Source organism: Paroedura picta, chromosome 3, assembly GCF_049243985.1.
Source record: "Paroedura picta isolate Pp20150507F chromosome 3, Ppicta_v3.0, whole genome shotgun sequence".
NCBI lineage: Eukaryota > Metazoa > Chordata > Lepidosauria > Squamata > Gekkonidae > Paroedura > Paroedura picta.
In genome coordinates this window covers 129,675,603-129,689,716 of record NC_135371.1, presented here as the reverse complement: position 1 = coordinate 129,689,716, position 14,114 = coordinate 129,675,603, and the positions used below count along the sequence as shown (strand labels likewise).

The 14,114-nt window shown below is 42.0% G+C and overlaps 1 protein-coding gene across 1 annotated transcript; it reads left to right on the top strand.

Annotated features, from left to right (window-relative positions):
• Window positions 1-3,124: 3,124 nt before the first annotated feature.
• GALR2 (galanin receptor 2) lies at window positions 3,125-12,724 on the top strand. Its single transcript, XM_077327739.1, has 2 exons — window positions 3,125-4,160; window positions 10,068-12,724. The coding sequence occupies exons 1-2, from the start codon at window positions 3,799-3,801 to the stop codon at window positions 10,846-10,848; spliced, it is 1,143 nt and encodes a 380-aa protein (XP_077183854.1). The 5' UTR covers window positions 3,125-3,798; the 3' UTR covers window positions 10,849-12,724.
• Window positions 12,725-14,114: the final 1,390 nt, after the last annotated feature.

Genomic DNA, 14,114 nt, shown 5'->3' with positions numbered 1-14,114 from the left:
CTGAGGCCCGGTGGGGGGGGTAGTTTACTCCTCTACTCTCAACCACTGCCCTAACGCTCTCTGATCACTATGGTAATGTTTAAACATCCCTTCACAATAAAATACAGACAAGCCACAACAATGAACATAAGGAACATTTTATTTTCATGGAAATTTTAACTCATGACAATGACAAATCATTGGGAACCCTGAGCTTGTTTCTCTGCAATGAGATAGTCCCATCTGGGAGTGATGGGAGACAATGACACCTGAAGTGTGTTGTAAATGGTCGGGGGGGGGGGGTGAAGTAAAGGGCTGGGGGGGGGGAGAAGGCATCCTTCACGGCCCACCTCCAATTAGTCGACGGACCACATGTGGTCCGCAGCCCACAGGTTGGGGATCGCTACTTTACAGAATCGATACTTACCTTGGGGAACTAGCCATGGGATGATTTCCACCAGTTTAGGTCCATCAAAGGATATTCACCACAATGGCTAACTGGGATCTCTGTGTTCAAAGGGAGTTATCTCTGAATGACAGTTGCTGGGGGAAGCAGGAGGAGGAGGTTTGGCTACTGGGTTTCCTGAGGGACCTCATCAGCTCCTGTTGGAAACTGAATGTGAAACTAGATGGACTCTTTGATGGAGAAGAGCTCTTATGCTCTTAGGAAGCAGAACGTTCAAAGATGAGAGACATATAGTAATTCCATAGCGGTTGCTGCTCAAAAAGAGAACAGTGATCTCTTGAACAAGTCAATTATATTTAACATGCTATTGATTTTGTAATTAATTAATATAATTTAAATTACAGATTCAGCTCCCAAGAGGAAATGCTGTCTGGTAACTAAACATAGAAGAAGAGAAGAATAATCATGTTTTAGAGCAGTCACCTAGTCCAGCACACTTTAAGCCACGTAAAGCAGTCTCCGGGAGCCAAACAAGAAGTTTACAGACATTGCAGAGGGCATAGAAAGTAAGACTGAATGTGCTACTTCAAGTGTTTTTCAGCCCTCTCCCTTCATCGATAAACACATGACAAAATAGAATGGCGGTTTTAAGTACATTTTATCTGTTCAGATTGAGAACCACAAATGTTTGATTTACAGTCACATTTTGGCCTTACAGTATCCCTTGTGCTATGCATGATGTAGAGTGATTTCAGTTTGACCAGACACATCCTCAGGTACCATGGACTAAATGCATGTGAGGATCTATCATGATTTTTGTGAGCATTTTATAGGAAGGACTCTTTGCAGGATACCGTTCAGTAAAAATTGTTTCCAATACGTATTTTGTTAAATTTATCCCACCTTCCTGTTTGTAATCTTCAATGATTGATGTATCAGCTTCTAGGATATGTGCATGGAGTGCTTCTTAGATATGCGAATTGTGAGTTTTTCTATTACAAATATGGCTAACCAGCTTTTCCCCCTCGTGTTCATACACGTTATCAACTTAACATTATCACAACAATGTTATGATTGTGAATGTTTTACATTTTTCCAGAGATTAGCTCAATAGTGCACTTCCTGAATTTATAAAATGTTTTAGGAATTGTTGGTAAGCTTTTGGTGTAATTGTTTTTCCATTCAGTTTCACGTACTGGAAGTCTATACTCCTTTAAGAATTGTTTGTGTTTTGTGATATGTATATATGAGAAAATATTTTCTACTTAAACTTATAGATAGGATTTGTGGTGCCCATTTGGGAATTTCTGAATACATTTTGGTATCTTTAAACATCACAGTAGCCTGCAGCTTGAGAAAGCTGACTTCGGTACAGAGAGCGAAGCAGACATAATGCTAGCTGGCCCCCCATAGCTGCTGACTGCTTGGCTTGAACTCTGCTGCTTGACTTGCAGTCTTTGATGTGCACTGAAGAATTTGTATTGAATTCCCACATCTGGGCATGTAATAATTGTATGTTTGGATTGTTCTTCATGTTTGCATTTTCCTGTTGGGAATAGAACAGTGTTCTTAAGTTTCTACTTTGTTTATAAGTTGATATTTCTCTTCCTGTTTGTTTTATTTTCTGTGTTTACCTGTGGAATTCTCTAATACATTACTCAGTGGTTGTTATTTGTCTGTGCTTGGTATTTCTTATTTATTTATAGTTATTGACTGCGCAGTTTATCTTTGCTGTCTTGTATGATTGTTACATCCTCAGGTGCAGCTGTGGAAAGGAGGTCCCACTATTTGCTCAGGTCCATGCATAGTTACACCCAGACCATTTCCACTATCCCAGCTTCTGTGAAGGAGCACAAATCTAGGATGGACGAGGTGCATTGGGCCAAATGTCCCCCCACCATGCCAGAGCAGGAAGAGCCAGGGCAACCTGCCATGGCTCAAAACTTTAGACCTGGTGCAGAAATGGTCCCATTCAGACATCCCATTGGTTCCTTCTAGCCAAGGCAGCCTACACCTACTTCTGAATCAGGCCCATGCCATTATCTAGCATCATCTGAAAGACTTCTAAGAAGCTAGTTTCTCCACGTGAAAGGATCAAGCAATATGATTGAATGTACATCTGAAACCGTATAGAGCTGATCAGAGTGGAAAATACTGAGCCTGATAACCCAATGGGCTGATGTAAAAGAAGGCAGCTTCATATGTTCACAGCTTGTCAGGCACCTAATCTTTCCCAGTCTATCTGCCTTCTGCTAGAGCTCTTCAACATCTTGCCAAGGATTCCAGCTCTGGCTTGGGAAAAACCTGAAGACTTTAGGGGTGGAGCTTGGAGTGCGCAGGATTTGGGGCAGTGGAATATAACTCTATGGAGTTCACGCTCCAAAGCAGCCATTTTCTCCAGGGGAGCGGATCTTTTTAGTCTGGATATAAACTATAATTCCAGGAGATCCCCAAGTCCCACCATGGGACTGGCATCCCTATTCTTTCCCCAGCAAAGCTCCCAAGAGCCTATTCCATTCTAGCCCCTTGAGGTCCTGGCTGCCTGTGTCCCAGTGAGCACATTTCCTAACCAGTATGCCCCTGGGGCTAACCACCACAGTAGAATAATTTGTAAGTATCCAAACAAGTCATCTATGGTAGCTGTTCATGTGAGTCTGAGCCCAGAAATCCTCAGAAGAGAATTCCCATCATTCTTCCCCTTCCAAGTATCATCCAATGAGTGGGACAGACTGTGTTATGCCGAGTTCATCCACTAATGTCCATTCCCCATTGAAAAGAACTAAAGCACTCCCTTTTCTTCTCTTTCAAACACATGGGCATCCCCACCCTTCCCAACTACCTAGATGGTCAGTGTGTGTAGATGTGAGGAGGGGGCTGTTTCCATAGACACGATTACTTTTATTTTAGCTGTTTGTCTCCCTGGAAACAAGAGGCGGGCTTGAATGCGTTAGTCCTCCCCGAAATACTCTACACACAAGCATTCAGAGCACACCGGGCTCCGTGAGGGGATAGTTAAAGCGAGAAGTTTAGTCCCTCAGCTTTGCAAAGCTACAAGGGCAGCTGCAGGTACCTTCCATCAGAGAAGAGGCAGCCAAGCAGTCTGAAAGAGACTCCAGCACAGTGCAAAGTCAGAGCCTGCTGGGCACAGAAAGGAAATATTGAGAGTAGGATATTAATTTGCTGTCAGACAGCGTTTGCGAGCGGGATTTGTGCTGAGCTGGGAGTCAGTATTGAATGAAGCCACAGAGTGAAGCTACTGCGCAAAAGATCTGCTATGAAGGAAAACTCTCCTAAGTTCTGTCTGGAAGTGACTACCCCGGAAGGGATGTGGGTGCTCCTGGTCAACCCAGGCTACTGAAGGATCCATTTTCTGTCATCTTCTGCCAAATGACATCCTGATTCCTGCTTTCAAGATGAACAGATCTGTGCACCAGCTGAACTCTTCTGTCAGCAGGGAAAGTAACAGTTGGCAGTTAGTGCCTATCATCATTCCCCTAGTGTATTCGCTGATTTTCCTCGTTGGCACGGTGGGCAACTCTCTGGTGCTGGCAGTGCTGCTGAGGAACAGGCAAGTCACCAATACCACCAATCTCTTCATCCTCAATCTGGGAGTGGCCGACCTATGCTTTATTGTCTTCTGTGTGCCCTTCCAGGCCACCATCTACACCCTGGACGACTGGATCTTCGGGCCCTACATGTGCAAAGCCGTGCATTTCTTCATCTATTTGACCATGTATGCCAGCAGCTTCACCCTCACAACTGTTTCCCTGGACAGGTGAGCAGGCAGGTGGGGATGGGGAGGCAGGAGACAGGGTTTTTTTGTCTTTGAGTAACATTGTGCAGTTTTGAAGATTCCCAAATAACTCTGTGGTATGTCACAATTTCCTCTTTTCCCGTATCCCTGCATGCAGGCACCACTTGGTCTCATGGGAAATGACTGAAAAGAAGGGAAACAAATGGGGAGTCCAGTGGCACCTTAAAGACTAAAACAAAATTATTCCAGCCCAATGTTTGCGAGTCAGAGCTCTGACTCATGAAAACTTACATTGGAATATATATGTCATAAGTCTTTAAAGCATCGCTGAGCTCCCACTTTATTTTGTTACTACGAACACAGTCTGCAGTTGTCGTCATGAAAAGGAGAGAGAATCTCTCTAGCAACTTAGTTCAACTGAAGGTATTATTGCTGCTGTCATTCAGTAAGGTAACCAAAAGAGGTTGAGACCAATAAGCAACATTAAAATACAGCTAAATATACAGTGCTAATATACAAAATATAAAATTACACTTTATACATTTAAAGGTGTTAAAACCTAGACACTCCCAAATTAGCTAAGTGCAACCAAAATGTATAATTAAAGTATATTTGATATTTTGTATATTAGCACTGCATATTTAGCTATATTTTAATGTTTTTGATCTCAGCCTCTTTTTGTTACCTTCCTTGTGTAGCGTTGTATTCCCCCCTAATCCTTTGGCCACAATTATTCCACAAATATACATTTTATACCTTCAGGACAACGAATGCCGAAGGGACACATTGGTTAATAACTAAACCATGGAAATTTCAAACAACAACATGAAAATGGGCCATCTAGTCCAATAATCCCCTAGAAGATGGAAGAGTCCATTTAGACATCCCTCCTGGTAGATCATTCCATGTAAGATAAATCACAGTGTGCCAAATCCAGGGAAGAGGTGTAGAGTACTTGTGGAACAAAATAGTTTCAAACACCTTGAAGTATGAGTATGTTCTGATCCCACAATGTAAGTGTCATGGAAGAAAGGAAGCAGGAGATATGATGTAGTGCCTAACAATGGGAACGGTGTCCCAAAGAATCAAATCTTTACTCAGTTGTGAACTCACTGAAATAGCCTTAGGAATACCTAAACCAGTGTGGTGTAGTGGTTAGGAGCTGCAGCCTCAAATGTGGAGAACTGGGTTTGATTCCCCACGCTTCCTTAAGCAGCCAGCTGGATGACCTTTGGCCAGTCACAGTTCTCTCAGAGCTCTCTCAGCCTCACTTACTTCAAAGGGTGTCTGTTGTGGGGAGAGGAAAGGAAGGTGGTTGTAAACCTCTTTGAGACTCCTTCGGGTAGTGAACAGTGGAGTATAAAACTAAATTATTTTTCTTCTTCTCCCCGTCTTAATGCCTACCTGCAATAAGGGGATAGTTACCTACCCTGCAGGGTTGTTGTAATGATTGCAGAGTTGATATACGATGAAACCCTTTAAACACTATAAAATGTTGGTCTTATTATACCTATTATCAAGTAATTGTAAAACGCTGCAGTCTCTGAAATGTAAAGCTTCTTTTATCAGCCAGATATATACAGAACAAAAATTAAATTAATTTTGCATTGAGGCATTGAAATACCAGACAGATGACCAGATCATTTGGACATATAAGAAATCCTTATTTCAGTTTTCTCTGTGCCCTGTGAAGAAATGGTGATGCACAGTCCATAGACAACAGTCATACTAGACTAACAGCAGGAGACAGGAAGAAAAGAGTAAAGATTTGCTCCCACGTTGCAGGGCAGATAGAATCACACATCCCTACTGACACCCAGCAATGCAGATGAAAACTGTCTTGGGTACACCGCATCCAGAAGCGTCTCTAATCTGCACGAGCTAAAATTGTCTTTCAGCATCTGTCTTGCTGCACAGGCAAACTTGCGAACGGAACAGGAAGCCGAAGAGAAGCAGCCAGGGTACATTTTGTACAATGGAGGGAGTACATTCACATTAGAAACAAATAAAAGCAAGAAAAACACAAACTTCCCAGGGACTATGCTAAGACCCTTTCTCAGTCGTTACAGTTTACCAGACATAGGTGGAGAGCACGTGATCCTCCTCGTATACATGATTGCCATGCACATTTCAAAAAGGAGAATCACACATAGCAAGTTTTCCCATAGGTGTAACAAAATGTAATGACTGAAAAAGATAGAGAGCACAAGGAACCAAAATTGGGGCAAGGCAGCAGTCAGGGGAGGAGGGAGATAAATTAGGATACCTGTGAGCATCACAATTGTTGGTCTTAACCCAACAAAAGGTCTTCTACACAAGCTTGATATAAACATGGTTAGAGTGGGACATGTTGGGAACTGTTGGCTAGGTTTTACAGATGTAGCACAACCATAATCTGGTAGCTATGACCTTGCCATATTTCCGAACTTTATTTGCTATATTTATAGTCTACCCTTCTTGTTGGGATTCAGATCAGATTACATAATTTTACTCTATTTAGGATCTGTAAGATTATTTTATTGCCCAATCTTGGCCTCTTCTATGCGCACAAAGTATTAGGCAGAACGCTGCTTCCATTCCAAAGCAGAAGGCACTAAAACCGTTTACACACTGGGAACTTCACTGCCCCAGCTCCTGTGCAGGAACACAAATCGGGGTGGATGAGGCACACCGGGCCAAATGCTCCCCCGTGTGGGTGCAGGAACCTGCCACAACTAACACTCCAACCTGCAGCCTGGCATGAAACCTCCAGTGCATAAGTGGTCTTAGTGTCGTGTCTGCAGGCTCAGATGCCCCACTTCTTGATGATGTGCTGATGATGTTTATGTCAATGGCAGCATACTTTGCGGTCAGAACCTTGACTTCTTAGCAAGATACTATTCTACAATGCTAGGGCATACCTCACAGGGGAGTCTTATTTCTGGCTGACTCTGGCCCCGAAGGCTGTGATTTGTTCCAGCTGACTTTTTATTCTGTATAAATGGCCTCAAGTCTTTTCTGCTTTAGCAACAAATAATCTTGCTGTTTTCTTTGACAGACCCCCTGCAGACGTTCTTGAATCCTCTCTTTCCCTAGTCTTGTTCTTTAAAGTGCCTCCAGATTTTTGTTTTATTTTCCATTGGCAACTTCACAAGGTCATGTGAATGCTCTCGAAGAGGGGCTTTTCATTATCTATGCAGAGAAAAATCCACATATGAAAGCAACCCAGGACAGGCTATTTAAAAGTAAATAAATTCAGTGTACTGCTAGTGGAGCAGAACCTTCAGCAGTATGTAGTCAGGGATCAGATGTAGAGTTCAGGCAAGGATCCTTGAAGTAAGAAGAAGGCTATTTACAAATACATTTTTTCCATCTATTGTTTGTGCCACAGCAGTGAATGTGACTGTACAGGACTAGTTTGTTAAGGAATAAATACCAAGAAGAGTTGCATCATGTGCTTCAGAGGAAAGTAAATGTTTTGGAGTCATTTGGGAGATAAGTGATTAACCCATGTTAGCAGTTGTAATGGAGAAATCCCTCTTACCCTTTCCTGCTTTTAGGTAAACTAAGTGAGTAAGGTTTCACCTTATGGAAATGGGAGAGACTGTAGGGGTTCAAGACTGTTAAGGAACAAGAGATAGAAAACCATGATAAACAGAGAAGGCTGGGAGGCAAACAAGTTTTTCAGCATGAGCAATTTTGGTTGAGGTCATCAGACATGGATACAGCAGAACTGCTGCAGAAGGGGACTCTTGCCCATGTGAAAGAATAGTGGAAATTACCATAAAGGGGAGGGTTTAGAATTTTATGTACGTATTAGATTGATAGCTAGAAAATTCTAAAATAATGTATATAATGTATGTAATTCATTTATACTTTACTTTTCTCCCAAATGTGGACCAAAACACCTTTCATTGTTTACCTCTTGTCCATTGTATCCTCACAACAACCATATAGATTCAGGTGGGTAGCCATGGTGGTCTGAAGCAACAGACAAAGTTTGAGTCCAATTGTACCTTTAAGACCAACTAAGTTTAATTCTGGGTACAAGTCTTTATTTGCATGCTTCTTCAATATCTGAAGAAATGTACATGCACACAAAAGCTGGTATTCCAAATTAAACTTTGTTGATCTTAAAAGTGCCACTGAACTCAAACTTTGTTTAAAAAATGATGTGATTTAGGTGCGGCAGACAGTATGTGACTGGTCCAAGATCATGCAGCCAACTTCCATGGCAAAGTAGGAATTCAAACCAGATCCTTGTCTGCCGTTCTGAGTAGAACAAATTTACAAATGACCATATATTAAATTTCCTTTGTGCAGATTTTTTTCTGATTGCAGATTTTTTTAAAGTCAGGGTCAGGCCAAGAGAAGTTTGGTATACTGGGCAATTTATTGACAAAGGAACTATAAATCTGCTAACCAGTAGCACTGCTTTTTCTCTATATCCTTGAGAACAAGAAAAACTTGTTTTACATGAAAGCTTGCTTTAAAAATGAAATCTGAAAACCTCAGGTTCTTGAAAAAGACACCATTCTTGAATGACAGGTTCACATGACGGTAATCCATGCATTCAGAACTCAATTTGTAGATAATAGACACAATGAAGTTATTTTAACAACCTTCCTTGTGCTTAAAGCAAGAAACTAGAATACAATAAATTTAAATCTAAATCTAAATAAATTTAAATCTAAATAAATCTAAATGTCAGTAGAGTCTTGAGACATAGTATGAATATGTGTAGAATAATAGATCTTGGAATACCTGTGGGCCAAAATGAAATTTAACAGATTAAAAGAGGGTTGAAGTTTTAGAGTTAATAAAATGAACATTAGGACAATTTTCTTGTGAAATAAATGTCAATATCTTTGAATGTAAGTAACCAAGCCAAAGAGAATATGACACTGTTATCAAGTCCATTCTTTGGATAAGTAATGGCAATCCTACATCTGTGACAGGGCTTATGAATCCCCCAGCCACTGTGTGATTGTATAAACATCTGGCAGTTTAGTCAGAAAGTTTCCCTGCGTCAGTAGAAGAGACTAGCAGATATTTCTCCTTTGTGAGAACAGTGAGAAGATACCAATAAGTTTCTACGTCACCGTGACTTGGTAGGAAAGACACATGCCCCAATGACAGAAGCAGTGCATGAGGTGGCACTTTTGAGGCAGCAATGTGCCTCTGAGTATAAAATGAATATCATCCTAGGACCTGGAGCCTCTGCTCACTCCAGTTTGCAAATCTGTCTTCTTGCTCCTTTACGACTTTGATTTCTGCCCCTGTTCTCCCCCACATCAAAACCCTCTGTACCACATATTCCAATTAGCTTAAGAAATGTCTTTACACCTTACAGACAGGTGGCATCTTATAGAATAACAAGTTTTTTATTCTAACATAAATTTACTTGGATTAGAGCCCACTTCATTAAATTATTGCTGTTGTAAATGGTTTCCCTATTCATGTATTTTGTTTAGTGTTTAGGACATGTTTAAGCCACACTTTCTACAAGTTACTTCAGCTGCTATATATAATTATTTCCTCCAACTCACAGCAACTATGTTAGAGAGGTTAGGATGAAGAGAAATTGACCAGCCCACATGTTTCATGGAAGAATCAGGGTCTCCTAAACCGGTGGTCCCCAACCACGGGCCGCGAAGGCCCTGGCACTGGGCTGCGGCTCCCTCTCTGGTTGAGGCCAGGCCTGCCAACAAATTTGCGGCAGATGAATGGAGTGCTGTCTAGGGGACATCTACACACAAAGTTAAGGATATTTTATTCCAGTGCTCATCATTCACTATAACCATCATTAGCATCTTCCCAGGGTCAATGATTGAACTCCGTAATTTCTTTCTCCAACAAATATTATCCCAGCTATTGTTATTGTTATTGTGCTGTATAAAATGAGTGTTTTTATTCTTGTACTCCTTGTTTTTCTTTTGTCATCCCTAGGTACTTGGCCATAAGGTACCCATTGCATTCAAGAGAACTAAGAACACCTAGGAATGCTCTCATAGCCATTTGTCTCATCTGGGGACTTTCCTTTATCTTCTCTGGACCATATCTCAGTTACTACCGGGAATTCCAGATAGCCAATGTTACTGTCTGCCACCCCATTTGGAAAATCTCTAAGCGCAAAGTCATGGACATGTGCACTTTTGTCTTTAGCTATGTCATTCCAGTATTAATTTTGAGCCTCACCTACGTGAGGACAATCCGTTATCTCTGGACTTCTGTGGATCCCATTGAAGCCATGTCTGATTCCAAGAAGGCCAAGCACAAGGTCACCCGAATGATCATCATTGTGGCTGTTCTCTTCTGCATTTGCTGGCTGCCTCATCACCTTGTTATCCTCTGTTTTTGGTTTGGCTATTTCCCACTAAACAATTCCACCTATGTGCTTAGGATCCTCTCCCACCTGATATCATATGCCAACTCCTGTGTCAACCCTATTGTCTATGCTTTGGTATCCAAGCACTTTCGTAAGGGATTCAAGAAGATTTTCAGCTGCCTCTTGCAGAAGAGAGTAGCCAACAAGGTCCATGTGGCACAGGTGACCCACACTGTGAGTACCTTGGAAGCAGATCTTACTGAGGTGACCCACATCAGTGATCCCACATATGCCAGGGCATCTTCCTGCTGTCAATTTCCTGTCCAGACATGGAGTGAGACAGAGCATCCAAGACGACAAAAGAAAACTGCCAATTCTTTCATCACCTTCAATGTCACTTAGGCCTATCATATGGCTGTAATCAAAGGAGGAATCCTCCTTGAACATCATGGTGGATGAGTGGGTCTGAATTAAAGAACATAACATTCTAAAAAGTGTAAGAGTAGCCAGATCATTTGTGCCCATTATCCATATGCTTCATTGTCCATATCTCTTAAAAGTAGCTTCTGACAGAAGCTTCAGAAGGTAGTGTTGTTGCTTGACTTTCCTAGATGTCTGAATGCTTCCAACCAAAAATAATAACAATTTAGGTAGCAGTTGATGTTGATGCACTGACACAGTAGAATCCATTTTATGGCAAAACAAGCAGGATGTATTTTGTATCTGCCAGCTTGTGGTGATAGCATGATATATGCTTTCCTCTAGCTAAGAACTTCAAATGCTCTCAGCCGTGACTTCATGCCAGAGTCTTTTTCCAAGAGATACTGGATAATTATCCATGCGGGTAGAATTCTTTCAGGAGTTCTATACACAGGCATCTGGATGACAGTGATGATGTACCAGGCTAGTAAGTTACCTTTGTGTGTAGAATCATGTAAATATGTTGTTTAAATTAGAAGAGCGAATACTTGCATCCCAAAGATGAAGGAACAGCTACTGGCAGTGTGTCAGCTTGTCCCATACACCTGAGGAGAATAGTTTGGTAGCTCAAGGTGTTCAAAGTTTAGAGAACTATATACACTCTACTTGGAACCCTTCCCCTTGCTGAATTCAGAGTAAAAGAATTGCTTGATATATTTGTACAGTTAGTTTGCTTTGTATTAGTAAATAAACTTGTGTCTGCTTTCAACTAATCTGTGCTATGTCTCAACAAGGAAGATTTATAGTAAAATATGGGAAAAGGGGTTGAACTGCCAGTGCTTGCACACGTCACAAATTTGACACACATTATAAAATCATTAAAATCAACCCCCTCTTCCAAACATAAAACATTAAAGCAAAGTTAAAATACAGTTAAAGTACATACAAAACATAAAAACATTTGTTAGGGAGGATGGATGCCAAAACAAACAAAAAAGGTTTTCACTTGCTGGTGGAAGACAACAGAAGGGGACAGGAATTTTCCTGATGAGAGTTCCAGAGCTTTGGCACCATGGCTGAGAAGGCCGTCTCCAAGGATGACACCCACCTGATCTCTGAAGAGAGACTGGATTGGAACTGTTTCTGCACTATTGTTCAGATTTGCATTTTGAAGAGTTGACTTTTTTGTCCGTTTCTGCACTAAAATTTGCTTCTTCGGGTACAGTCCTGAATTGCCCCCTCACTTGTCCTGTAGCAAAAGAATCCCCAGAAAACTGTATTTCATCTTTTCAAGCAGGGTTTAATGCGATCTAATACTAGTACACGGTGCAAGCAGCCATTTTTTTTGTTCTTGCACTGTGTTTCACAATAGCAATAGGTAGGGGTTGAATTTTGTCAGTGAAGGCAAGAGTTGCATAAAAAGTTCTCTCCTTAAATGTAAAGAAGCGGGAAGGAATAGTAAGCATTTGGCTAGTTCCTTCACAGTGTGGGCCATATTTCTAGTGTTGGACTGTTTTAAATATTAAAACCCCAAGTGGGTTTATGCCACAGTAGTCTGCATGCAAACTATTAGCAGACCTCTGAATCTGTGAACTCATGGGACCCTCTAGAACAGTGGTCTCCAACCCCCGGTCCGGGAACCGATACCGGTCCGTGGATCAGTCGGTACCGGGCCACGGCTCCTCCTTGTCCTCCTCCCCGGCTGCTGCCTCAGGGGCTGCCCTGCCACTCTGCCGCTGACTCACCTTTGGTGCTCTCCAGTGGCTGCCATGGCTGGGGCTCCCCCCGGCGTGGCACTATGCAGCTGCTGCTGGCAGCACCCCCCCCCCCCCAGTGGGCAGCAGGAAGTCAGGAGTGCCAGCAGGAAAGCAAGTGGAGCAGGCAGTGGCGGGGATGTCCTTTGGCAACAGACTATCCCCCCCCCCCGGGCCTCAGTAAAATTGTCAAGCGATGACCGGTCCCCGGTGATAACAAGGTTGGGGACCACTGCTCTAGAAGATTTATCTATCATCATTTTCACTGATCAACTTTGTGGCAAGCATACAAATTACAAACAAATAAATTCAAAACACACACTAATATATTAACAAAATCTCTTGTCTAAACCCTTTAATCAAAAGTCTCCTTTTGTTGATGCTGTCTTCACGCTAGAGATTGTGAGAAACTCTCTCCTGTCCGCTATGGTTAATCTCCTCCATTAAACCTGTTTGCCAGAACCAATTGTTCCTATGTCGAGAGATGTAATGCATCCTATCAATAATTGCTATATTTAGTCTAACAATTCTCATGTCATGAATCATGTACAATGATTGTATAAACACTTCCATTATATATTACCTTATTTACCACCCTGGTCTGAATCTTTGGGGGTTGGAGGGGATATTTATTTAATAGCCATCTCATTCCTCCTCTGTATCTTCTCGGTAATTCCCTGGGATGATGGATAGGTCTCTCTTCAAGTATTGTAGCCTAGTGTCTGCCTTTCAGAATGAGTAAATAGTCTGGCTCGAGATCAGAAATTCACCTTAGCTTAATTCCATAACTGGAAAATGGGAGAAAGAATGGAGCTGGCAGAGTTTAAATATGCAAAAGGGCGAATCGCTGGCTGCTTGAAGAATAAATAGCTTTATTGAGAATTGAAACCACTTTGTAAAGACAGACTCCTAACAGTCTAACTCAGTAACTGTTCTTCTGTTCTGCTGATGGCTAACAGGGAGGGACTGTGCTCAAAGGAGCAGGAAGCTCCAGTTGAGCCAATATGAACGTAGGAGGCGATTACCAGGAAGTTCCCGATCTAAATATGCTACATATCTTCTCTGACGCCTGCTGTAGGATATATCCTTTTGAATCAAGAACACTACAGATCTTGCATCACCAAAGATACATTAAAATAAAGTTATGTCTGTGCGGAAAGGGTGAGCTAAAGGAAATCCACTGTAATGCTTGCGGCAGCTGGCAGGACTTCCCCTGGGGAATCCACTTTTTGGGATTACACTGATCTCACTACATCGGAAGATGTAGCAAGATCAGTGCTGAGAAGAGGTGGGAGGCTGATAGCATTGTTTAAAACCACACAAGAAAAGCGTCTCTGTAAGGTGAGAATCTCGCTGCTTTTTCTTTGTGCAGAATGGCCCTCACGATTGCATGTCCACACCAGAAAATAACCACTCTTCCAATGCTTGCCTTTCTTTGTTTCCAAAAGCTTTTCTCCCCTAGAACTTTCTCAACATTCCCCACTTCCTCAAGAG

What these genes read in the sequence shown, in the direction of transcription:
- GALR2 (XM_077327739.1), top strand. Translation starts at nt 3,799, where the DNA reads ATGAACAGATCTGTGCACCAGCTGAACTCTTCTGTCAGCAGGGAAAGT. An exon ending in ACAACTGTTTCCCTGGACAG is followed by an intron (nt 4,161 to 10,067) that starts GTGAGCAGGCAG and finishes TGTCATCCCTAG; the next exon opens with GTACTTGGCCATAAGGTACC.